This window comes from Numida meleagris, chromosome 3 (assembly GCF_002078875.1).
Source record: "Numida meleagris isolate 19003 breed g44 Domestic line chromosome 3, NumMel1.0, whole genome shotgun sequence".
NCBI lineage: Eukaryota > Metazoa > Chordata > Aves > Galliformes > Numididae > Numida > Numida meleagris.
In genome coordinates this window covers 97150453-97176625 of record NC_034411.1, presented here as the reverse complement: position 1 = coordinate 97176625, position 26173 = coordinate 97150453, and the positions used below count along the sequence as shown (strand labels likewise).

At 41.0% G+C, this 26173-nt stretch overlaps 2 protein-coding genes across 3 annotated transcripts in view; both read right to left on the bottom strand.

Moving 5' to 3' along the window:
• GRHL1 (grainyhead like transcription factor 1) overlaps positions 1–312 on the bottom strand; it is a 37774-nt gene extending 37462 nt beyond the window's left edge. The window contains exon 1 of the mRNA XM_021390474.1: positions 122–312. Coding sequence (XP_021246149.1) covers positions 122–141 — 20 coding nt within the window. The 5' untranslated portion in view covers positions 142–312. The remainder of the gene's footprint in view (positions 1–121) is intronic.
• The window catches only part of TAF1B (TATA-box binding protein associated factor, RNA polymerase I subunit B), a 46001-nt gene continuing 26901 nt past the window's right edge, over positions 7074–26173 (bottom strand). The window contains exons 9-15 of one of the 2 annotated variants that reach the window (XM_021390477.1): positions 19834–19981; positions 17478–17655; positions 17131–17177; positions 14358–14448; positions 13842–13912; positions 11081–11306; positions 7074–7735 (exon numbers count right to left, since the gene is read on the bottom strand). In XM_021390477.1, coding sequence (XP_021246152.1) covers positions 7543–7735; positions 11081–11306; positions 13842–13912; positions 14358–14448; positions 17131–17177; positions 17478–17655; positions 19834–19981 — 954 coding nt within the window. In that variant the 3' untranslated portion in view covers positions 7074–7542. Of the gene's footprint in view, positions 7736–11080; positions 11307–13841; positions 13913–14357; positions 14449–17124; positions 17178–17477; positions 17656–19833; positions 19982–26173 lie in introns of both variants that reach the window. The other variant, XM_021390476.1, reaches the window with a different exon arrangement.

Here is a 26173-nt window from a genome sequence, read left to right as displayed (position 1 = left end):
GAGCCCCCCCGCGCCGCGGCGCTCCCTCAGCTCCGCCACCCCCCGACCCCCGGAGGCAGCGCCTGTCGGTCCGGCCACAGCCTCGGCCTCGGCCCCGGCCCTCCCCGCCCCGCACGCTCACTTGTCGTAGTCTTGTGTCATGTCTGGCGGAGGCAGCGGGCGGCGGAACTGGCCCGGCGGGTCGGGAGGACGCGGGGGCGAGCGAAGAGAGCAGCGCGCAGCCCGCCGCACCGACGGGTTCTGGCGGCTTTTCTCGCCCGCTCAGGTGGCTCCCGCAGCCGCAGGTGGACGGCCGCCGCGGGGCGCCTCCCATTGGCTACCGGCGGCGAAGGGGCGGGGCCGTCGCGCCCCATTGGGCGGCAGGGCGGGAGGGGGCGGGACCGGCGGCCGCGGGGCGGGAGGGACGAGGGCCGCGGCCCCGCGGGGTAACGCTTCGCCTCGCACGGGTAGGAGCTCCGGGTCCGGCCGGGGCAGGCGCTGCTGTGCCGAAGCAAAAAAAACGGGCGCCCGCTCCTCGCTGCACCTGCTGAGGGGCAACGCCACACGCAGCAATCAGAGGGATGTGGGTTTCTCCTTGGGAAATAGGGGTAGGAGGCTGCTGTTCAGGTAACAAGTTGAATGAAACCCCGAGCAGCAGCAGTGCCGTCTGTCACATGCCCGGATGCTGCGGATAACGGCAGTAATTGAAAAGCAGACGCAGTAAGAAGAGCTCTCTCTTCTGGGTCGGAACTTCTTCCCTCTCGGTACAGGGCACGCTCCAGCACAATGTGACAGAAGGGCCGTTCAGGGAAACGCAGCACCGAGGGAACAAACTTTCAGGCGGAGGCTAATCCTGGAGCCTGGCTAACATCCTCTGAGCGGACCGCTGCCGGCGTTCAAGAGACACAACGCCTTGCTTGGATTCGCGCCCGTCGCCATCAGGATGGCAAAAGGCAAATCGACGTGGGGTCGTGCTCTGAACTGAAATGAACTGAGTTTGGTGGTTCTCTGCGGCATGCAGTAAAAGTCATCCTGTATTTTTAACCCATTTTAAAATTGAATTCTTGATGATGTAGAAGAAAACTTCTTACCTGCTTGCACCTAGCAGAAAGTGCTATCGTCCAATCAAGGTACCAAGAAATTACATTTTTCCAAAGAAGGTTCCAACACAGATTACAAAACCAGCTCAAAACCAGCGCTATTGGAAAGCACTGCCAACTTCCTCTGGTGCTGTTTGTTCCTTACGCTCTCCACTTCTGTTCTTGGAGTTCTGGGATGTGCACACACCATCAACGCTTTCTAGCACACGTGCACACTTTTCATGAACAACCAAACACAGCACGACGCTGTCGCTCCAAGCGACCCAGATGCTGCACGTGCTGAAGCTCAGTCACCTCTTTACATCACACCTGAACTGCTGAAGTCTCAGTAGTACACCACACTCAGTACTTGTACTTTACTAAAATACACCAAGGTTCTATTCCAGATAAATCAAAGCTGCTGCCTCTGCGAAAGGACTCCTTTTCCTAACTGCCTGGTTCACTGATGAAAACTTCAGCTGTCGACGCAGCAATCACTTCCACATTCAGGAGACAATGATACAAACATGGATTGTGACACCACTGACTAATCTGCCGGTCACAATCCAGACTGTAACACCACGGGTAGGTGTATTTCTGTGATGTCATTCACCTGATTGCATCATCACTGGATAAAATCAGGCAAGCAGCACAAAGGGATTTAGGAGAGCTTTGGCTTGGGCAGAAAGCCATCCCAGCGTGATGCAGCAGCACACTGGCAGGACTTTCCTTGCCCCATGCTGGTTGGCATTCACTCCAACTTCTTCCCTCACTCAGCCCTTTCACCTCAACGTCACTGCTGTCCTCCACTCTTATCCCTTCCCTTTACAACTCTTCCTCAGTCCTGCCTGCGTTGTTCTCCTTCCCTTCTTCACATATCCATTTCCTTTGAAGCGAATCCCACTCAGAACACGTAAGGAACCCCACAGGAGCCACAGACCACTTGCCACCATCTGGCCAAGCACTGTCTCAGCGCGTTTATTCCTCTTCCTATTCCATCTTTGGCAACAGCATCCAGAGAAACTAGGAATTATTCTGCATGAGGATTAGCTACTGTTACGACTTACCCAACAAGGTTTTAAAATTTCACACAAGATAATTACCATCTACGTGCACCGGCCTTTCACACCTGTGTAACAAACAAGTTGCATCAAATTTGTAACAGTATTTTTGAAACAAGTGGTCAAAACAAGATCTTCTTCTATTTAATTCAAACCGCTAAGATGTTAGGGCCAAGCTGCAGAGTACTGAATGAGTGCTGAACTTTCTGTAGTTCATTACACAGCACGTCTGCATTAGGCTAGGTGGTTTCTGACAATAGAGCCAGAAAGTGGGGTTACTGGTGGTAGGTGGACGGTTGGACTGGATGATCTTGTAGGTCTTTTTCAACCTAGCTAATTCTATGATTCTATAAAAAGTAAGCCCACAATGATTACACTGACTCCCAGAGCATTAACCTGAAGGCACTAAAGGGCTTAAAAAAGGAGGAAAGTCCAGGCAGAAGTTCAGGAACTCACTAGGAAGCGAGGTAAGAGCAGTGGAAAGAATGGAAAGAATGAAGCAGACAAGTGACAGTGGCAAAGGACACTGGAATGCCTTCTAGGGAAAAAGTGGAGAAAAAAGTAAAGAAATCAATGAAGGCAGTGTGCAATAGAGAGGAAAGTGAAACAGATTGCTTTTCAGTTACATCTTGCAGGCATTCAACCCTAAAGATAATGTAGAAACTGGTTCAGAGACTGCAGTTTTCAGTTTTACCATATCCTACAGTTTTATCATAGTATCAGTTTTACCATAGCCTACATATAAAAAGAAGTCAACTCGAAGTCTAGAACTTTGTATCTACAAAATCTTTATCATGATTATCAGTCTCACCGAACATTTTCCACCACTATAAAGCACTTCCTTTGGATTAGGCTTCTTTGTACATGGGGTGAGAGTGGTGTAGCAACAGAACAGCGCGTGCATTTCTTTCCCTGCATGCTGTTGTCTTCCTAATCCGCTTTGCTCCACAGCACAGAAACCACACAGCTGCATAGGCAGGAGTTACAAACACCACGGATCACAGACATGAGCCACCCTTCAGTAAACAAAGTGTTTTGTCACAGTCTTGTATTGAAATGGCACACCTCACTGAGCTGACGAGATGCAGAGTCCTGCTGAGAACCTCAGCAACCAGCCCCTCTGCAGCCCCTACCCGCAGCCCTCAGGAGCCCTGCTGGAGGCAGGCAGTGCTCAGGCACACAGCCCCTGCGGATGTCCTCCAGGAAAAGGCAGCACAGAAGCATTCCATGGCCCACACTGAGCTTCTGGATCACGGCATAGCCACAAAGGCACAAGGGTGATGTTCTCACTAGGCGATGGCAGCATCTGCCACTGATGAGCACAGCCACTGCTAGGACAGCAAGAAGGTCTCTGAGTAGATAAGCAATGCTTCCCCAGTACAGAGCAGCCATGTGAGATTATCAGAACTGGCTTGTATTTTCTTTCCAAACCACCCAAGGTACTGCCGGAGGCAGGCTGCAGCTGCCGGGCAATGGGGAGGAGCACTCTGGCTCTCAAAGTACTGCCACTAGCAGTTGTACAAGCACAGCTGTAACCTCTTGTGAGGACATGAGCACTCATCATCCCGCGTTCTGCCAAACCTTACTCAGTCTCTTGTTTAGCACATGCAGTGCTGAGGAAAGCTCTTTCATCTATGCCTGTTCCCACACCTTGGCATCCCCTTCATGCCCTCCCGCATATAACCTGGCCAGGAGCAAAGGAGCTTTGCAGCAACGAGACCAATAACCCCAGAGGAGATGGTGAAAGCAGGCATTCTGCTCTTAGCACAAGGACAAAGCACTGAGACGTGCTGCTTTGGCCAATCCACATACTAACATACCACCACAAAGCCCATTTCCTTTTGGATCAAAATATGAGATTCCTCAAACAAAGATATCCTGACTCTCCCATACCACTGAAGCAGCTCAAAACATCTCAGCCTGATGCAGGAAAGGGATGGATCAGCCATGGAGAAGACATTTATCCAGGACTTCACATTTTTAGGACTTCACCTTTCCCCAGAGGCCTGTGGGTCCAGGACCTTTCGCTTCTGGCCCTGCAAAAGCAACCTTTTACAACATCCCATAAATAGCTTAAAATAACGTTTCAGCAAGAGTCTCATTTACCCGTACAGGAAGAAAACTCAGCATTAAGCATTCAGGGGAAGGAACTTTCGAGCTTCCCAGGAAGTGAGTTACTCATTGTGTTGCCTGCAACACTGCATGAAGCTTTGCCAAATCTTCCAAACACAGCTGTTTCAAGGGACATGCTACAAAGAGGTTAGGATCGACAATAAACTAGACTAGCGCTGCCTACAGGCCCAGGACTTTGCTGATGCTCATTCTCTTGTTAAATTAGGGTCAGAGCCCCCACTCAGCAAAAGAGGAGAAAGTCAAACATCTCTGCTTCATGTCTGAAAAACAGTAAAAACTTTATTAAGAAAAAGTTGGTATCAAGAATGGAAACATATGGAGGCAGGGAAAAACTAGTAAGTAAAATTCCAATTCTGTCGGCACTAACTTCCAAAGAAAATCAGATGTCTGATATTTCTCCACAGAATCAACAGAAAGTTTGCTTTATTTGAGAAAATTCTTAAAGTACGGTTGCCTTTGTACTCTTAATGATAGAAAAAATAGCATTTAATCTAAAAAAAAAAAAAAAAAAAAAACCAACCCACTTGGCTTTAATCTATATAAGAACATTTGACATCTAGAGATAAAAAGAAAACCAAACTAAACCTCCTTACTGGGAGACCTGAATTTCCAAGGGAAGAAATACAAAAAAGTACATTTCAGAAACCTGAGCTCTCCCTGATACCTTTCAGCAAAGGGCTACAGAAAGGAGCTGCACTTCCAGCTAGGAGGAAGAGGTGGCTGGAAGGGGCTGCAGCAGCCACCCTGCCCTGCAGCCACCCACCCGCAGCTGTTCAACCAACGCCTCCTCCCCAGGGTTACATGCAGTGGACTCAAAGCAGTTGTCCCAACAGAGCTCAACTACACCCCGCTGAAGATAAGGCACTCTCGTGGCTCAACAGCTTCTTAAACACCATTACTCCGGCATGTCAATTGATTAAACTGGGTAGAACTAACATTAAGTATTTGAGAGGCATACCCTTAACTTTTAAATCTGACTCTTAACCTACGTGTCCAGGAGGCACATGGCTCTTGATGCTTAATTGCAAGCTTTATTCCAGTTTATTAAAGTACAACTTTAATTTATTCTAACATCTAAGGGAGCTTTGTTACATTTGTAACAATGTAACAATGAGTACAGTATTTTTAATTTATGAAGCTGAGATTTTACTACTACAGTAGTTTTAAAAGAAGTGTGTACCTATAATTAAGTGTGTAAGTCTTTCAAATAAAGACTTCTGAATTAAGTTAACCCCCTTATGTATAATAAAGTGTCTTTCAGATAGCTAATTCCAAACTGTAACAAATTCTTCAGTAAAACAAATGGGATATGTTCAGTAGTTGGAGCAAGCACTGTTGAAACCATGAACAATGCTTATGACACTTCTGTAGGTTTCTAACTGACAAAAATACTTACAAACAAGAACAAAAGATGTTTTTTCTCAATATGGACAAACTTCAGCAATTCACTCAGGTGAGGTTAAACATAACAATGAACATCTAATTCCAAAATACAAACACCAGACAACGTCCAATTCAGTTGGTACATTCCAATTCCATCCATGCAATCACCAGCTCAAGACACCTTGCCAGAAGTCGGAGGTATCCAGCACAACGTGGCGATGTAGTTAGACGCACTGAACTATACCACTTAGGAAATACTTAGCACAAGTAACAGCTCGCTCTGCTCTTTCCATCACCAAACACCATTTGCCTCTGTATTGCTAAAATGATGCCTTCCCATCTAAGCATCACAATCACGTTAAGGGACCACTGCTCTAAATCCCTGCTCTACAAGAACTACTTAAAACATCTGGAAAAGTAAAAACTTTCACCCAAACCTTAAATCAGTACACTGTGTCCTACTCCTTGCCCCTACTGAGCCTGTGAAGCCCCACTGCTTGCCAGTATTACCAAATAACTATTGAAGCTTAACTCTGATAGCCTGCCCCTCTCCCTCCCTTCTACACATTCCTGCTTGCTCTACCTGTGCTTGAAATACTGCTTTACCACTTTTTTTCAGACAGGTAGGGCGGTACATCCTAGCATTCATTCGCTTGTTCCCAATTTTTAGACAACAGCTCCACTGCGAGAGATCTGAAACCCCTTCCATTACACTCAGTCTACTCTCTGAACCAATTGCCTTCTCAGATTACACCTCACTGCAGCCCAAGCCTTGGTCAGGAAGGAAGCTATAACTTAAAAAGTCCACAGACAGCATTTTTGTCTGTAACATCACCTAGAAACAGCTGCTGATTGTGTTATTGATCAAGTGTATTTGGCAACTTCTGTACTTTGTCCTGACAGACGGAGTTACTGAATTTTATTTCCTTCAACTGAAAGCAGTATTACTCATCTGTATATCTACTCAACATCTCTGTTCAACATACGCATAAGTTATGGTGTCTTTCATGTAGTGGTAGCACCCAACTTCATTTACACATTGTCTGGGATAGTTTAAAAACATGGTGCATAAATAAGATTGAGCATGAGAAACTGGGAGAATGGCTGAGGCACAACTGGTCAAGGTGCTATGATACAAAGCCGTCAGAAGAAATGAAGTACAACTCAAAAGAGAGTGAGTTCAGTGCTGTGAAAGAAGAGTGAGAGGAGGACCTGGCAGGAACTGTTGTATAAGAAACAGGATGGAGGGTTCCTGGTATAAAAGAAGCTACAAAAGCTGTGGAGCCTGGATTGGAACATGGACCCAAAAGGTGTACACTTGAACGAGAGGCTCAGGCTTAAGAAGAGACCAGGAGATACTCAGGATGCAAGGAAATGTTGAAAGCAGTGGCAGAACTGCCACAACAGACGGTTAAGAAACAAAGGCTGAACAACTCACTGCAGAGAAAACATCGTCCACCTGCTCCTTTTATTTGTTAACACACTCTTTCAAAACAAAGTAAACATTACTTTCTAGAAATGAAGTTGCTGTCATACAAGTTGGTAAAAAAAATAAGTAGCATTTTGATTCCAAAGCCTTGCAATGCAATTAGATGCCAATGTGCTGACCAGTACAGTCAAAGCACGTACAATTATGTGAAAAAATGGTAATTTCATGGCTTCCTGTTGGCCCTGCTGCAAAGTGGGGAAATAAATCTTGGTAAACAGTTTCCTTGGTAGCTCACAGCTGGAAACCAGCAACTTAAATTACTGTTAATGTGACACTACAGCTAAAGTGCAGTAGTAGATGTCAGCACTAAAACCTTAACAGATTTCTATGCAGGCAAAAGCATCAGTATCAGTTTGAATAGCACGGTTTGGGATCAAACCAATTCACACAGCTTTAATACTATAATGTTTAGGTCTTTTTACTTCCTTAGACTCCTCTTGTATTTTGGCTTTTTATAGAGTTTTTTATTAAAAAGTTTGTGTTCTATCGCACACACCTCTTCATGGATAGAGGAGGGCTGTATCCTCAGAAGAAAGGAGAAAAGTCTCAGTATAAAATGGTAACTCTGGGGAAAGTCCACTTCTCTGTAGTGAGCCAGATGACCGCACAATCTGAAAAGAAAGGAAAAAAGAAAGCCCTGAATTACAAGTGTATTTAGTTAGCGTTTTGCAAGCATTTATATACACAGTTGTAATTAGAGGAAAATGCCAACATTTTATCAACTGTCTAAACCACAATTCTGATCTACCTTGTCAGTTCTGTCCTGAAAAAAAAACTTAGAGGAGTTTAAAATATCACAACATCCAGCTGCTTCAATTAAAAAGCCCTTTACATTCATATGAAGATTCAGGTGCTATTCTCTACCTAAACCCTGTGCATCCTCTCGCTTACTTGGTGTTGCCCTGGGATGTGGAGAAGCAGAGCTTCCATTTCCCCTCTGTCTGATTCAGAGAAGAGGTCTTAAATATTCACCAGAACAAGGACTGGAACCTGTCTGTCCCAATTTATGGGCAAGTGTACTAATTACTAGACTATAGAGTCATTTGCTTGCTCCCTCTGGCCCAACACCCATTTACATTTTACCTCAAACTGGAGGAACGGATACACTATTCTGGAGTGCCATGAAAGCCGTGGAAGTAGCACTTCAGGGAGCAAAGTCACTGATTAATCCTCCTGAAGCCTGACAGATTAGAAATCTGAATGGAGGTCTCTCATGTCAAGCCCTGTCCTACACAATCTGTCCTCACACTGCCTGAAAGCTGCCAGCTTACAAAAACCAAGTTAAATTGCCCATTTCAGCAGTTTCAGAACAGACCAGCTGACTCCATAACCCACCCTAAGCATTCACTAAGTTTGAGCTTCATTTATAAGTGCTGTTGGTTGAATTAAACCTGCATTTTTTTTGGCTAAGAGGAATTACAACATTTTGTGACACTCCAGTCTTAATCCTGAGTTTCAGCAACTACAACTTTTACTGCAGTTTAGTTGTCAGAGCTCAGTTTTCACTAGGATGGAAGGGAAATTATACTGGAAATTTTTAGGCAATGTGTAATTACCAACACTGTAAAGCACCTATTTGATTAACTGGAGTTACACTTTTCGCAAGAGTCCTGAAACACAACCATAAACACACCACCGTCCCATTTTGTGCTATTTACACTAAGAGCATCTCTAAGGAGCTACAAAATTTCCAATACATTTTAATTTGTCATGTAATGAGGGAAAGATCCATGGAGTGGCAATGTGAATTTTCTATAGAAGAAAAGGTTCAAGACACAGCTCTCAGCGGGTCAAGTGATGTGCACTGTCTATTGGGATAGGAAAGGGGTGATCATTCTGGATTTCCTGGAACTTGGACAAACCATCACCTCTGACTGCTACATTGAGATGCTAACTAAGCAGAGTCAGGCCAGAGAAGACAACCTGTTTCTTGCAACACAATAATTCCAGGCCTCAGACCAGTTCGAAGACCGTGGAGCACTTTACCAGTCTTGGTTGGACTATCCTACCACTGACCATCTGTTTGAGTCACTGAAAGATGGACCACATGGGCAACATCTTCCTAGCAACAACGCTGTTATAGCAGCTATGAAACAGTGAGCCACCTCCACTGGCGCAGTTAATGAACGTGGCACGTAGACCCTTCTTCATCACTGGTGAAAATGCATGTTTCCATGGAAATAAATAGGACGCATTACTTTTGGAGCAACCTACACAGTTATATACCCAATTAATTTAGAATTCAGCTTAAAAATAAAATTTTTAAAGTAACAGAAAACATAAGAACATTTTACCAATCAGTTAACTGCTCTCAGTTTTGCCCACTGAAATATTTTAGTCTTACCACTAAAGCATTCCAGCAGTCCACACTGATTTTTAGAGAATTTGTAAGTTTGTTTTTAGTTCTGTTATACACACATACACTTGCATGGGATAGAACCTCACATCTGAGGGAGCAGATGCTATTCTCCGAAGTTAAGTAAGTGTCAGATGTATAATTAATTACTTGCATTGCAAATGATATAATGGGAAATTTAACCGGTAAGAGTTTAAATTCAAATCTTGTTTCATGAAGGCTAAGACAGTTTGCCATAATCATTTTAATACATTACATATGAAAATGTAGGCTTAAAAACAGACTTTGCATGAAAAGATTATTCACGCAAACATACACCGAAATATCCACTCATTCAGTGTGTATATAAGATTTACGCAAATTTGTGGTAAAAGGATTATTACCTCCCCTCCCTTAAAAAAAAAAAGGCAGAAAAAGCTTCTTATTCATACAAAAGAATGAATCCACACAACCGAAGCTCTTGTAATATAACACTATGTTTACATTATTCCAACCCATTTCTGTCACAGTGAATATGTGAAAGGCAATGTGAAAAGGAAAATAAAGATAAGCAAATAAATCCACTAAAAACAACAAAAGACTGCACACATGTAAAAGGCAGTTATTTTCAAGGGTAATATTTAATCTTTTAAAAATCAGGAATGTATCACTGAGATTTTGTAGGGACTATTGCTCTCTTAAGCATGACATTCAGACATATGTATCAGATAAAGACTTAAGATGTCATTCAACACTTATTCAACAGCACACAAATGAAAACTCATTTCACATTAAGGTACCTCAACCTTCACAAGGAAGGCTGGATCACCTGGGCTATCACTGTCCTTGCTATTTAGGTCCCTGGAAGTAAATAACCGTACTAAGAAACAGCACGACTGTTCTGATACACACTTGGGTGGAAAAAATTCCTTTACACTTGTGAAGTCAGGATTTGGGAACAGTTCTGTAGTACAGAAAGCCACTAAACAATTTTAATAGCACAAGAAGTTTCCCTTACCCAGACTTCTTACGTTGGTTTTCCAGGCTGCTTGCAAAGATAGCTCAGATGAAATAGCATTAAGCCCTTTTCCCACCCAATCACTTCATTCTGAAATACATTTTGGAGACATTAACTGCTAACTTGAACTCCGACTGCTAAATTGGATTAAAGCCATCAAAAAACAGCACAGTGATTTAAAAAAAGAATTTTCTACACTTTTTTTTGTGGCTTAGAGGAGAGAGGAACGGACGTTTTCTCATTCTCTTAAAAGCTGTGGTGTAATAGTTTCTGAAGTACTACGAAGAAGGAAGTGGAGTGAATATTTCTACCTAGCTACTGCTCTTGCCATGTGACTTTAGTCACTGACTGTCTCATCGCCTCTCTTCTCAAAAGCTCGCTTTGATCACACTTTATATTACAATGCCTACTCCCAATCCAAGATGAAGCACTCTGCACACACCCCCTTCTACAAATGATTTCAACTGTATGCGAATACATAGCTGTGTACACACCCCACAAGTCATTTGTAAAGGAAAAAAGAGAGATTTATGTATATGCACACACCGTGCTTTACTGTCAAGAGAATTTTACAGAGTTAATTAATAAAAATTTAATACTTACTTCTCATTACATAGTTTAACCGTACACAGCCAATAATCAGGGTTGATGGCTGTAAGTAAACCATGTTTTTCTTGCAAAATTCCCTTCAGGCTGTGCCCATGAAAACAAGACCCATCTGTGTTTTCTTCAGACCAGCTTAACTGAAAACTTGACGGATTTGGCCTTTCAGCAGGTCGCACCGAACCAGACAGCCTGCCAAACTGATTTTGCAAGTTCTCAACCATTTCTGTACAAATAGAAACGAGACAAAAAAAAAAATAATCCCACAAGGCAGAAATACTAAGTATCGGTATATTGTTCAGAGGTGATCTGCAAAGAAGTAATATGGTGTTTGTGCCTTTCATACTTTTTTAACCCCCTGGAAGGAATCCTGAGAAAGCTTAAAGGTCTGTACTTTCCTCCATTCTACTTAAAATTCAACTCTGTCGTATGTTTTAGAAAATGATTTTAAAAACTATTCAAAATGTCACAGTTCTGATAATCAGTGATAACAGTATTGGAATACCACAAAAGCGTTCCCTGAATAAAGCTAGAAAATTCCATCTGATCCTGCTGGATAATTTTACTCCTACAGAACACATACACCAGGATGCCTTTTGCTGTATTTATCTGGCCACGTGCTATCACTCAGCCTGGTTACGATGAACAGATTTTCATGTATCAGCATTCACAAAGCCTAGTTTCATACACATGTGGACTTCAGGTGAAGCTTTTGGTAGTGCAGATTTCCTTTGGAAATAGAATTTAAAATCAGACAGAACAAAACAAAAGCCACACCACCTTTCTCCACAGCTAAAGAAATACTAAAACAATTCTAATACATGATTTAAGAAAAAAAACACTCAAAGTTTTTCTTCCTCTTAATAAGGATTTTATAGAGTTTCTCTATTTTTCTGTTTTATCTCTGTTTTTCATTCCTACCGTTTCAGAAGCCCATGGGAACACCCTTGAGACTCTTAACTCTCATGTCAAGTGCGAGTGAGAATGCCAATCTTACATTCTTAATTGAGGCTGATGGACAGAAGGGAAAGACAGTGTGGTGACAGATCAGCACATACAGCACAGCCACCAAGCCTTGCTTCCCTGGGACAAACAGCCAGCTAGAAAACAGTGTTGCTGGAGCTCCAGCTTCTTTTTATGACCTGTATCTAACAAATTCATTCATAAATTGGAAAAAAGGCAGGAAAGACATCTTGAAGTGATCCAAGGAAAGGGATGCCTATCTTTCAAGAGAAAAGATGATGGTTTAACTAAAATCAACCATAAAAGTCAAAGCTGAGGAAGGTTTTTGTAACCTGTATCTGACATATAAGCATATGCTAAATGATAGAAAGGGTAAAAAGCTATTACAGGCAAAAGAAACTTCCAGAGCAAGAACAAGAAAACTGTCCAGAAATAATGAGCCAAAAGTACAAACTGTATTAACACCAGAACAAGTATGGTTCTTGGGCATGCTTTGCACAGGCATGGTCTCTACTATTTAAAATTTGTTTTAAGATGAATCTTGCCTTGTTGAAATGACATTAGGTGAGATTCCTGCCTGCAATAGCTCAGTAATCCAGGTGGTCCCTTCCTACCTCAAAGAGGAGAACCAGATGGGGAATCTAGAGTGGCACAGAATTAATGAACAACAAATGATTTTTCATTTTTCTTATTGACAGGTGAACTAAAGGGCTCCTGAGGAAACCATCAGAATGAAATAACAAACTTAAATATGTTTTTCCACAGAATGTGACTTAACTGCAAGATCACCCCTACAGAATTTTGATGCATAAAACCATGAATAAAAATCCAATACATTCTTGCGCAGTAAGTCTAACACGATTTATTCAAACCAAACAGGAGTGTACAACGAGCTTACAAGTTCCTGAATCAGTCACTTCCAGAAACTGGAAGAGTATATATAGGGAAAAACACTTGCCAGAGAACATCTCTCTCCCACTACCTGTCGCTTACTACTATCAAATGTAGAATGAAGAACCTCGGGTTTTATTTTGTCAAATAAAATTCTTGTTTTCCTATTTACACAGATGAGTGCAGTTTCTGTTGGCTTTGTTTATTTGCTTCTGTTTGGTTGTTTTTTTGTTTGTTTTAAACAAAAAAGTAAAACCCAATCACTGGGCAGCCTGATCTGGTGGGTGGCAGCCCTAACCACAGCATGGGAGCTCGGACTACGTGATCGTTAAGGTCCCTTTCAAACCAAGTCACTCCACAATTCCTTAGAGGTACTTCCATAGCTGTTAAAATGGATGGACCTTTCATTCTGACCACAAACAGCCACCTGTTCGAGCAAAGCCACGTTCAGAGAAACCCCCCTCACTTTCTGTGGAAGACTGCAAGAGTAACTAGGAATGAAGAGGGACAGAAGGGTCTACCAAAGGACAAACCAGGAGATGTATACGTGGAAAGAGAGAAGAGTTGAAAAGCCATTGGAGAACAACAGAAAAATGATGAAGAGCACAGTTATACGAAGGCTCACTGACAGATCAGTGAGATGAGGACAAAGTACTAATTCTGATATTACGTTAACTAGGTCACTATGGAGGCTGCAATTTCAGTTAAGCAGGAGGAAAATGTCTGATTGAAGAATTCCAGCCATGGGTTGTAAAATAGTACTACATTCACTGTGCCCAGAGATGAAAGACTGAAGGGAAAGTATTTTAAGATGTAAATATTATTACAGTCAAGGTTGCAGAATTTCTATGATGGGAAAAGTTGGAGCAGACTTCTGTGCTGGCGGAAAGAGGTGGAGTTTACTCACGTCTTCTCCTAAGAGCTTTAGATTTCCTCTTGACTGAATAAAACAGTGGCTTTTCACATCTCCACAGATACCTACATTAAGAGAAATAAAAATTGTTAGGAAAAAGAAAGCTGGAGAAAACATGTAAAATAATAATTTATTAATGAAGTAGAGCTATTAAAATAAGAACAAAATAATCTACTGTTAACTCCATTAAAAGCCACCTCCTCCCACATGTAGCAGTCTTTTTCTGCATAGACAAATGGAGGCATGTAAGCCTAGATTTACTGTAATCGGTTAATTGTTCAGTTGTATAAGCTACTTGTCACAGAAACTGAGTGTTTAATTAATACGTTGGATAAATATTATGACTGTAAATAGAAAATTAAGATAGGGATGGAATCGCTTTGTTCACCCAAGTGTGCTGGATGGAAACATGGAGTAAACTCCGAACCTTTTCAACTTCTGTGGGAGTCAGGATTTCACTTAAAATCATCTACCTTATTATTATCATTACCCAGTACTTAAAAATCTTACTTGGCTTTTTGTTCATCCAGTTTTTTTTGCTCCACATCCAAGGTACATTTTATAACTTTGTACCACTTTTTGAACTCGAAATATGGACCACCTGAATAAAACATTCATATTCACGTTTTAAGCTGTGAAGGAGCAAAAGACATGTGATACACAGAATGTGGTCAACACGCAGTTAGACTCTGCACCTCTCATCTGCAGGCAAATGTTAAATTCCATGTGCCTACAGAAAACACACTTAATCCAACATTTCTGTAAGACAGAGAAACAAAAAGCAGAAATGCAGGAAAGGAACGGCATAATTAGTGGGAAGAAACACTTGTGCTCAGAATAAGTTTCCTAGTTTTTGACAAGTCAATCCTTCTCGCTCCTCTCTGAAAGTTAAGTCTAATTACTACCTGAACTTCATCTCCACAGCTAGATCTCTAACTAGTCTTCATCTGCTTGAAATCTGACTTCAAGGAATTAATGAAACTGTAAAAGTTCTGAAGCCCAGATGTAGGAGCTGAAACTGTGTCAATCCCCTACCACCCATCCTGCTGCCCAAGAGATGTTGCAAGGCAAGAAGGATAATCTAGACAATGGTATTCGCTGTGTATCAGCGTCCCACATTTTTTGAGCACAGGATTCTCACTCACTGATATGTGAACAAATACGTACCAGTGCATGCAAAAATGTTAAGGCATAAGGCATTCCCGCAGCATGTTTATCACTGATACTCCAAAGTAGATCAACAGGGTACAATAAGCATAAGAACTGCAAACAGAACTATGGCGTAGGGTACATTTAAATAACCAACTTTTATTATCTGTGGGTGTATTATCTGCATTGTGAATTAACCAGGCTTTGCATTTCCCCATCACCCCAGCTGCACTGCATGGATGCTTGCATCATGCTCACTTCTAAAGAGCTAGCTGGCAAACTGTTTTGAAGGAGAATATACTGTTCTTATAAGTAAAGTTCTGTACGTTTTCTGTGCTTTTGCTCTGCAAGTTATCCTGCCACGAGAGGCCTTATAAACTAGAACCATAGATGGACTAAAATGGACAAACAAAGGGAAGAAAGATCCTTCAGTAGATGCAATGGTATGGATAAAATTCTTTTCTGAGCTCCTCTACACAGAGGGTGCTGGGAAGGTGGTCCATGGGAAGAAAAACGTTTTTATTTTTATCTTAATACAAATTATTCAACATCTGCCACAAGGAAGCCCGCTGTCAGGGACATGACACTAACTGTTCACCTGGCTGGTACTATTAGTCCCGCATTCGCACGGCTGAGTCAACTGGCAAACACACAGCTCTGCAGTGCACTCACATATGTACGCAGGCTTCAATCACATTTTATTTGAACATAAACAACATTGTGTATGTGTGCAGTCTGCAGAACACATACACACAGACACGCAAGGAAGCTACAACTACCTACTGCACAGCTTCCATGCTGTCTTGAAAAACTATACGAGTTGAAATATTTTATGTAGGGAAAAAAAAAAAAAGACTAGAGAGAGGATAGTTACATTGAAAGTACAGCTAGCGTACGCTGGATCTTTACAACGCAGCATCAGCCATTATTCATTTGAGCACACTATGCTTGGAAAAGTGCCAGGAGCGGTGCTGAGCTCTGGCACTGATCAGTGCCCAAACAGAAAACTCTCACATCAGCTGCTTGCTGCCACTCCAACAGCTGAAGAATGGGGACAACAGAACACAAAACATGGATTGTTTTGCACCAGCAGATTTCAGAGGAAAAAAAGTGGGCAAAGAATGAGCTGTTAATTCCCAAAGGCAACGAGACTTGTTAATAAGAGAGAAACCCTATTAAGACATTAATGGCTTTAAGCCTCAGCTCACAAGCAGTTGTGCAACTTCTACTCGGGTCACTATTACCTGAAGTTTTCAAGGGTAACAAAAATGAAATAATAAGATCTGAAGTAAGTTGGAACATCCACTCAAAAATGAGAATCACAGGTTTTAGTTGTCAGTGGGCACTGTCTCTAGATACAGCGGTGATGATGCACTCATGTATGACTAACACTGATTTTTGTGTATTGACTTCCTTTTTAAAAATGTAACAGAAGGGTAAAAATGAACCAAAAAAAAAAAAAAGGGACGTGAGGCTTGAAACATAAATCACTGCAACACATCTTTGATCTTGTCTTCAATTGCGATCTGGATGAGGTCACGGAGGATCTTCCTGAGGATTTCTAATCTTTGATTTGGTCTTTCTGCCCTCAAAGAACTACGTTCACACCATTATCTTTTCTATCTTAATTGCTGCTAGCTTTTCCACACTCTCTCAGGATTATTTGGAAGAAGAAAATAGATTACATCTCAAATATGTTACACACTAAGACATTTTATTTAACAAGACTAAACAAGTTTGGATTTTATCATAAATGTGGTTGGATGCCCCTATCAAGTATCTGCTATTTATGATTAAAGTGCGTTCCCGCTTTACGATGTAACCATTCACCTTCACCTAACATGCACAAAAAAGAGAAGAACGCAAGGAAAAGCAGAAACGTATCCAGTAAAATGTGTACAAATTTCCCTATCCTTGTATTTTTCTTAGGTATCACTATCACAATTAAGCAAGTAAGCCAAAACAATTTTATGTGAACAAATTACATCGTCTTTAAAGAACTGCTTGGAAAGAATAAATGACAAAAACACTCTTTAACAATCAGTAGGATTCAGTCTTTCTAAGCCTGATTACAAAGTTACTTGGTTTAGAAAATCATAAGGCTCCTTCTACTAGAATATTTATGTACCTTCACCTTCTTTGTTATTTTTATTTCTTTCTGCAGAGAAGTCTGAAAGCAACCTGGAAGAAAGAAAGAAAGAAAAATCAGACCCTTCTGTAGATCCACATACTGCAGTTTTCACATGAATTTCAAATGTGACTGACAAAAATACACCCTAATTTTCCTTCCAGGTTTCAGCTTCAAACTGCTGATTTGTAAAAATAAGTAACATTCAAAGTCTAAAATGCCTTCAAGTTCACGTTTTGTGCTACTAAACTTCACCAGAATACTACAAATTAAACATTATTGATGAAAGAATCATCAGTCATTTACTCTATATGAAAGTTTGGGCTTTGTTAGAGATTTGCCTGTGTACTTACCACTCATAGTGATCATCTAATAAAAAAAGTAACTTTAGAACCACCACAATAACTGCTGCTGCAAGGACATCATATTTCACTTTCCTTGTTGATTTATTTCCAGGCATGAGAGTCAGGAAATCCGCTTCTCCAATAGAAGTCTTTTTCACCACACGACAAGTCCAGTTGTGCAATTCATCTAGTTAATACAAATAAAAATATAAAACAAGTATGTTGAAAGAAGCTAAAAATACTTTTGCAGTGCAGAATATTGGCCATTAGAGAAAAACACCGCTCCTGTCCTTTAGGACAATAAGCCATCTTTTTCAGGCTGAAAAGCATTTCTCGATATGTTCATAGATGGTAGGTAATCTTTGCTGTGATTATAATAAAAACGGCTGACATACATTCACAGGGGAAAAAATAAAACATTTTTAATAACGTCTTAATGTAGTTCAAAAGATGTCATTATATCACCCTGAACTTCGTTCCAGGAAAGTAAATCTTAAATCTATACACCTAATAACAGCTAAACTCTAGTTTAAAAAAAAAAAAACCAAAAAAAAAAAACACAGATCCGAAGCCAAAAATCTGTCAAAACCCTTTTTTTCTGTCTATCAGCTTAAAACAAACGTGGGACCGGAGCCAGAGCGTAGCAGCGCTAGGAGAACCAGGGGCTGCTTAAAGAAGCAGGCAGGGCATGAAGCCCAGCACACTGAGCACAACGCAGATGTTTCCTGCTAAGGTTCAACCTGGTGCTGACCTGCAAGGGCTAATTGCACCTGCTGCCATGGTTTGTACCAAACCTATGCAGCTGCGGTTCCAAAAGCAGCAGCACACTATCCGCACAGCCTCGCATTACTCCACGCTTATTTTTCACAGATACAAATCCCCCAAATTTCTCACTGTTCCAGTTCGGCAAGAAATACAGGTGGTGATTACATCACCATCGGATTCCACAAAGGTTAGCAACGTATGACTAAGTACAATCTTAATCCATCTCTACTTTGTATTCTCTTGCTGCTCACAAAGAGCTCACTACAAACCAATATTTAATCCTCTCATACGTAACAGTAGAAGTTAAATAAAATCTGAAAAGTATAAAAGCACTTCCCAAACGAATCTTATAAATGCTGCCCATACACTTTCTTGTACTTTAGATCATTTAAACTACATTTTCATTGTTATTCACTGTCCTAAGAAGCAAGGCCAATTCATCTTAGGAGCTGAGACAACAACAATCGTCCTTCTTTCCATTTATAAAAGAAAAAACAAACCACCCACACACAGAAAGTAACAACCAAAACAAAAAGACACTTCTACGTGACAAAAAGTTCAGTTGCAATGAACAAGTAAAGGACAATAGATTCTCCTCTTCCACTAACTTTCAAAGGGCATTCAGAATATTATTTCTCTGTGATTAACCTGGAAACTACAATTTTTTAGCCTCCCTTTGATTCCATCGACACTTCAGAATGTGAAAAAATAAGTGATCTTCTATCGGCTCTGCTGCAGCTCTGGAGTAAAACAACAAAAGTAGAGTTTCTACTCCAGCGTTTTAGTCCTACATCTGGTCGTTGTCTTCTTTTCATTAGCCGTCAGTAGGTGGAAAAGCCAAGTCGCTTTATTCAGCATCTAATTACTAAATAAGAAAATGAAATCCCCAAACTATTAATTGCTAGAATGTTTTTTAGGAAAAAGATTATCAATTTACAGGCTATTTGTCTGCAGAAGTCATCTCCCGAGACAGCAGCATGTGACAGCAGCATGGCAGTTCAGCAGACACTGCTCACAGACTGGCAATCAACTTTGGTAAGTCAAAGTTCAAGACTTTGTTTTAGAATAAAGAAAAATATTTCGTATTTATGCAGTACGTTCTTTCAAAACTAAATCAGGAACCAAGCGAGACAGGCTGTTTTCTCACACAGCATCACTCGTTAATACTAAAATTATTGCTAATACACAGTATCATAGAACGCATGTTCAAAATTGCATATTATGGTTCCATTCAGCGCTGAGCAGTCAGGCCCTGACTTCATGAATCACTTATCTAAAGCCACTAAACCAGGTGACTTCCACTAGGAGCTCTTCCCTACTAGTAGCTCATCGCTACTGAAAGATCTGAAACAAAGCATCCACTCAACAGCTTCAGAGAGTCAGCACCAGAGAGCCCTGCCTATCTGGGCCTTCAGTACGTACTTTGATGCTTGATGGATGCACTTTCTATAGAAATTATCTTTCAGTTCATGCTTAAGCATGTATAAAATAAAAGGAAAAGAGGAGGCACTTCTTTTAAAAGTAGTAATTCAAGTCTTTTGGCTGGGGTTTAATAAACCAAAGAAAAACGTTATTGGTTCAGGTTTGGGAAAATATTTACCAGGTAAATTAGCTTCCATCAAGTACTTCATGCACAGCACATCTGGATGCAGAAAGCAGTTGTCTGTTATATCTGGGAAACGAGGCAGGTCTAAAAATGCTGCAAGTTCAACCATTTTGTTGTAGACTTCTTCATATACAGGCCATGACTGAAAGACAGAGTAAAGAGTATGTTATGCACTTTCCTCTGTTGGTGTATTTGGTGTATTTGTTATTAATTTTAATCTTGAATCTTCTTATCTAATACAGAAACACTGCATTATTTCAGCATTCTGCATGACTGAACACACATGAGAGAATGGAGCCAGACTGCAGTACTGCAAAGAGAAACAAGGGATAGTTTTAAAGCCCATAAAATGCATATAATGCCAATAAAACATTGCTGTTCAGACCTGCTGCTAAGCCACTGCCTTCTTAGTGAAGGGATCAGTATGCTTCCAGATGCTCCAGGACTGAAATTGCATTTGGAAAACAATAATTAAACGGAGAGTGAAATATCTCAAGAGGTAAGAGATAACAGAATCACAGAACGGGTGAGGCTGGGAGGGAGACCATGCTCAGGTCAGTTACAGCAGGATGTCCAGGACCGCGTCCAGTTGGATTCTAAGCATCTCCAAAAATGACAACTATATAAGACTGCATGTCAAACCTGCTGTTCCAGTGGTTCACTGCTTTCACTTTAGAAAAATAAATGTTAATTCATATGATGATATGGAATTTAATAGCTAGTGGTGGTGGCTATTTTGAAAAACAGTGTTTTGTTGCCGAGCATTTACTCTATCAAACAGTGTTACTATGCTCTGTTGTAACTTCCACAGAAATAAATAGGAGGCATTACTTTCAGAGCAACCTAAGTACTTTCCTTTAATAGGAATTTAGAAGAGGTTTACACTTTGTGCACAGATTCAGCACGTTCCTGATCAAGAATGAAGTCAGGGTTCTGGTTTTTATAGACCAGATTGAGAACAGAGCAATCATGTCTATGATAACAGTAAGACTGAAATAATGTCTCTTCATCCAATCATTTGGTTTCATTTCTTTTAATATAAGCTATGTAGCCAATGTTCACATTTTATGGTTTTGGAAGGTTACCATTCGGTTTGTTTTTTTTTTTTTTAATTTTTATTTTTTAAGTTATCTCCCCCCAGACTACAGTTAGGACTTGCTTAATTGCATTAATAAATGCTTAAGCAAATGAATAATTCTACTGTCACTATTACACATGCAACTTCTTGTAACAGTTAGGAAGTTGTTCATTAGGTTTTCTAAACGGTGTTAAAAAGTGGCTGAGGCTTCTACATGACTATCTTGAGAAACAAGAAAAACACGCACTGCCAGACTTCTGCAAAAGCTCAGGCTCACGGTGCTTCCCAATCCTCTTAAAAGAGCAGTTGTAAATTGAATACCAAAACAAAACCTGAACCAGGTTTCACTTTTCTCGAGTGTATTTGGAGAAAAATTAAAGTCTCAGATAATTCAAATAAAAGCATCGCATAAGTAATGTTCCTAATGAGATACAAAGGAAATGTGTTTTCCCTTGGACGAAAAGCAGTTTAAAGCTTCTTAATAGCACAGCACAGATGAAAATAAAGACACTGGGAATTCAGTCATTTGAAGCATTCCCATTCTCAAACACTAAACTATCACCAGTGAAGTTATCTGAACAGTCTTCTTAGCCAAGAGCTACTTTAAGGAACGTAGCTCTTAATTTGAAGGTCCTATCACTTTATATACAAGCTTTTCTCACCACATCAGGCTAAGGAGGCAGCTCTCCAGTCCTCGGTACTAGTGAATCACCAACCTCCCTCCTCACACTCAACACCAACTTTTGTTTCATAGTTTTCATAATCCAAACCAGGCTTTCGTTTGCAGCTTATTACGCACAGTTATTTTTTGAAGTGGATAGAAAATGTGCTTTGCTTCATGATAACAACCAATTTTCATCTTCTTAAACCATCAGACAAAAAAAAAACCAGCAAACACAAGTGCTGCAAAAACCACAAATAAAAACGAACAGCAAGAACTATCATTTGGCTCATTTTAAAAGGGTGTTAATAGACACATTTCTTAGTCAATTTGTGTTCATAAAGAGATGTAAACACAATTGGGACACGCGGATCTAGAAGGACACACTAATCCACCACAAAAACCAACTGAATCCATTACTGTTTCCCAAGGCTTAGCTCCCAAGCTCCACATCATCTACTGTACAACTCGTGTCTCTACAATGCAGAACTGAGCTACAGTGTAAGATGAATGGAACCCTGTGCTTCCAGGAGCATGCAGCCATCGCCTGAGCTGTGAGCTGCAAGTGTAAGCTGAACCTAACAGATCACATCTCAGCAAGACACATCACAGCAAAGGGCTGGAAAGCTTGAAGGTTGAGGACTGAAGAGACTGGAGAGCATTTCTAGCCCCGGAAATTCTTATCTGTCACCACATACACGTCTAATTCTGAAGGAGGTCTGATTTCATACAGAAACTCTCTTATGCTGCAAAATCTCATACTAACTGGGAGGGTTAAAACAAACAGAACACCCAAATTCCACGCAACAAGCACAGTAAGTGCCAGAACAATACTAAGAAAAAGCAAAATACAGCAAACCAGCAGCCTTGAAAGCCAGAGACCCTCACCATGGCTGAGGTTCAAAGGGAACCATGGAAGTCACCTGGTCCAACCTTCGGCCGAATGGGTCCAACCCAGAACAGGTTGCCCAGGCCCACATCCAGGTGGCTTCTGAATACCACCAAATTGATAAATATTGGATACCTTCTAATTGATAAGTTTTACCACTTTCTACCTAGCTATGCATCTCTTGCAGCAAAAGAAACAAAGCGATAAAACAAGCTGCAACAAAAATCAACCAACAAATCAACGAGGAAAGCAAGTTTCAGAGTTGAGGCCTCTTTCCAGTGAAAGCAAAGCCTCCAGCACCTCGTGATTAAACCCCAAGGCAGGAGTCCTCAGACAAGAGGGGATTAGATCACACACCACATATTCTCCAAGTACAACTTTCACTTATCCAATCACAAATTAAAAGATTTTGCATTACATATTTGCAGTTGTGTTTCTGTGCTAAATATTAGGACAACTCCCCTGTCCATCAGCACATAGTTACTAAGCTCTCACTCTGTTTCGAGAACCTGGGAAACACTCCACATATAAAACTCAGTTGCAAACCCTTGAGGGCACTTAATAATTTCAGGAAGACTGACAGAAAACCCTTTTAAAGTCATGCCATCTGATATCCCTTTCAGGTATTTCGCAAGTTGGAATTTCTTCAAGACCGATCAACAATGCTGACAGAGCCCATAACTTGTCTAGAATGGGTACAGAGGTTACTGAGAACTTTTCTTAACAGCTTAAAGCTTAACAGCTTTAAGGTAACTTCAGGTCTTCTACAGAAAGTAGTATGAAATATTAATACTACTGAATGTTTTTCTTTTTTCTCTCTCCCAACTTCAGCTTTGTATAGGAGAAAGAATATACACTGCTCAATTGGTCAAGAAATGTCTAGTATAAAATTTTCATTGTGATATATACTTATTACACTATTTAAATCAGTTGCCTTTACCTTTCAAAGTTACATGAAATTATTCACCTGTGTTAGAAAAGAACCACCTGGTTTTCAGAAGCAGGTGAGCCGAACTATTAACATGATAATCAGATCACAGCAACAGGTAATTGTTTTGGGTGAGCCAAGATTGCAGCCTCTCCTACTTGTTTGGACAGTATCAGAATGCTGCTGATCAACAAGTAGAAAACAGTATGCAATTGGCTGGCTTTCTAGATTCATCTGCAGGCTCCGCAGCTTCTTGTTTCAAATGTGGTCTAACTGACTCTCTTCTTAGATGACCATATAGACAGTTTTCTCCTTCTGTATCAGGACAAGAAACCAACAGTAATTACTTATATATTCACAGTTCTTTTTGTATTATTGTGATTACATTTGATCCTTTCTGAAAATAATTAATTGAAGAGTTATTTTAAATCCTCTCTTTTATCTTTTCTTTTTCCCTATCATACTCCTCTCCAGTACTTTTCCCTGGCACAGTTCCATTTATCATCCCTTTACCCATGAATTTCCATCCGAAGATTCTTTTCTTCCCATGCCTGCATGTTTTCTAAGGCTCTGCCTTCACCTGTGCTGCTTGCATTCAGTAGCAGACATCCTTCTACGAGACTTATTTAACAGCCATTTAATTCTGAAATCTTCTTCCCTTTTCCATTACTGGCTCTTTTATAGGTCCTTGGGGATCTTTGAAGTTTAGAGTCTGGATATGCTTGGAATTATCTGAATACCAGCAAACCTCATCACTTTCACAATGACCAAGTCAGCCTAGACTGAATTTCAAAAAGTGTGCCAAACTTCTCAAGAAATGGACTAAGAAAGAAGTTTAACCTGAAGATTTGGAAAACATCAAGTTATGAGGGTTGGATAAGAGTGTTTGCAACAGAACCCAGAAGCTGGTTCATTAAAGCAATGCATGTCCGTGAATCAGAAGATATCTAGTCTGAAGTTAATAAGCCCATCAGAGTACCCCAAATGGGTACTCCAAGTGGGTACCCTGATGTGTGTGAACACCTCTGAATGAAGCCTGCATTGAAACTTACGTTGCCAGGAACCCAAGCTAGCTTTAGAACTAGCTAAGGTAAAATGAGCTGTCACAGCAGTCAAGCAAGTGCTCTGCAGAGCCTGGCACACCACACTTTTGCTTCCGCTACTCAGCTGCTTCAGCTGAGCTGCATCTGTTCTCTGCAGCAGAAAGCTGTCCTGTCCGCCTGAAATGGGATGCAGCCCGCTGAGCTGCACAGTTACACAACAGAACTGACAGTAAAGGCAATAACCATGTCAGCTGTGAAATTCACACCCAAACTAGTATTTAATACTGAATTAAATGACCTTGTGACCCAATTGTTAAGTGATTCCTGATGAGATTGGAAAGCCCAAACTAAGGTGACTGAAGTTTTTTTATTTCTCCATGCTTGGGGTACTGCCCTCACCAATCTAGTATTCTCATGCAGTTCTGCCAATCTGGCTACCCCATACAAACACGCACCAACAAACCTTACTGATGGACATTTTTAATCTCTTTTTTTCCCCCTTTGCCTAACATCTATCGGCCTCATCATCACCCCACCTGCAGCAGCATGAAATTACTGCTATAACTATCACACACAAATTAAGTGCACTTTAATGCTGTGTTTTACTATTAATAAAACCTTCAGAAATAAGTAACACTTGCATATCTTTTTTCCCTCCTAAGTGAGATGGCCAAACTAAGGTAGACAGCAGTGCTGCAATTAGACTCAGTGTAGAGCAAAGCTGAATTTTGCATGAATTATTTCTTTGCAAGAGTACAGGGTACATAACAGAGACAAAGGCCATGTAGAGGACAGGCACTGTTACCCACTGCTGTACAAAAATGTCCCAGTCTCAAATTGCTGGTGCATGTGAAAGGATACTGGAGAGAACCACTGCTCCCTGCTCTTCCATCCCTCCCTAGGTCACCATCAGAAGCAGGGCACCAGGTTCAATGGGCACTGAGCATGACTCGGTACCACCAGTTCTATGTGGATGAAAGGAGCAAATGCAGTTATTCAAACACTGATATCCATGAATCATATACAGATGCTGATGTAACAGCAAAGGGTGCGCCTGGAATTATTAAAAGGGAACCAAATGACAGGAAGAACAAAGACGGGTGAAACTGCTGCAGCTCCATTCATACAACTGCTGAGAAATACACCGCTTGCAAGAGTTCTGCTAGAAATGACAGAGACCAAGCACATGCTTGAAGTTGCTGCTTCTCAAGTGTCCCACCGATCAGAAAGGACAACTGAAAGGTCAGCACAGGACAATGGCATCAGCCTGTTTGAGATGGACAAATGTTGCCCAAGTCATCTGCCAGGCAATACATGAGGGTGAAAAAAAAAGATACCATTTGAAAATCATAGAAGAACACTAGCAGTCTCTCTGTTGCTTTCCTTAATAACTATCCTCTAAAATTTCAGCTGAGACAACTACTGCATCTTAAAATCCCAAATAAATCCTGAAATGAAGAGAATCATTGTACAGAAAGACTCATTTTAGAAGAGGACTCAATAAACAATGTTTACACATTGAGAGAATAAATTCTAGGTGTGCTAGGATATTTGACTGCATTGGATTGACGCAGGCAGTTTTTAATCAAGGAATGGTATGTGGATGATGAGCCAGCAACCTACATGCAAGAGAAAGAGCTAACTGAGCAGTCAGCACAGATCACGGAACCACACAATCTGGATCTCTGGCTGGAGAGCATCTAGTCTAACTGCCTGACAATGTACCTTTACTGGG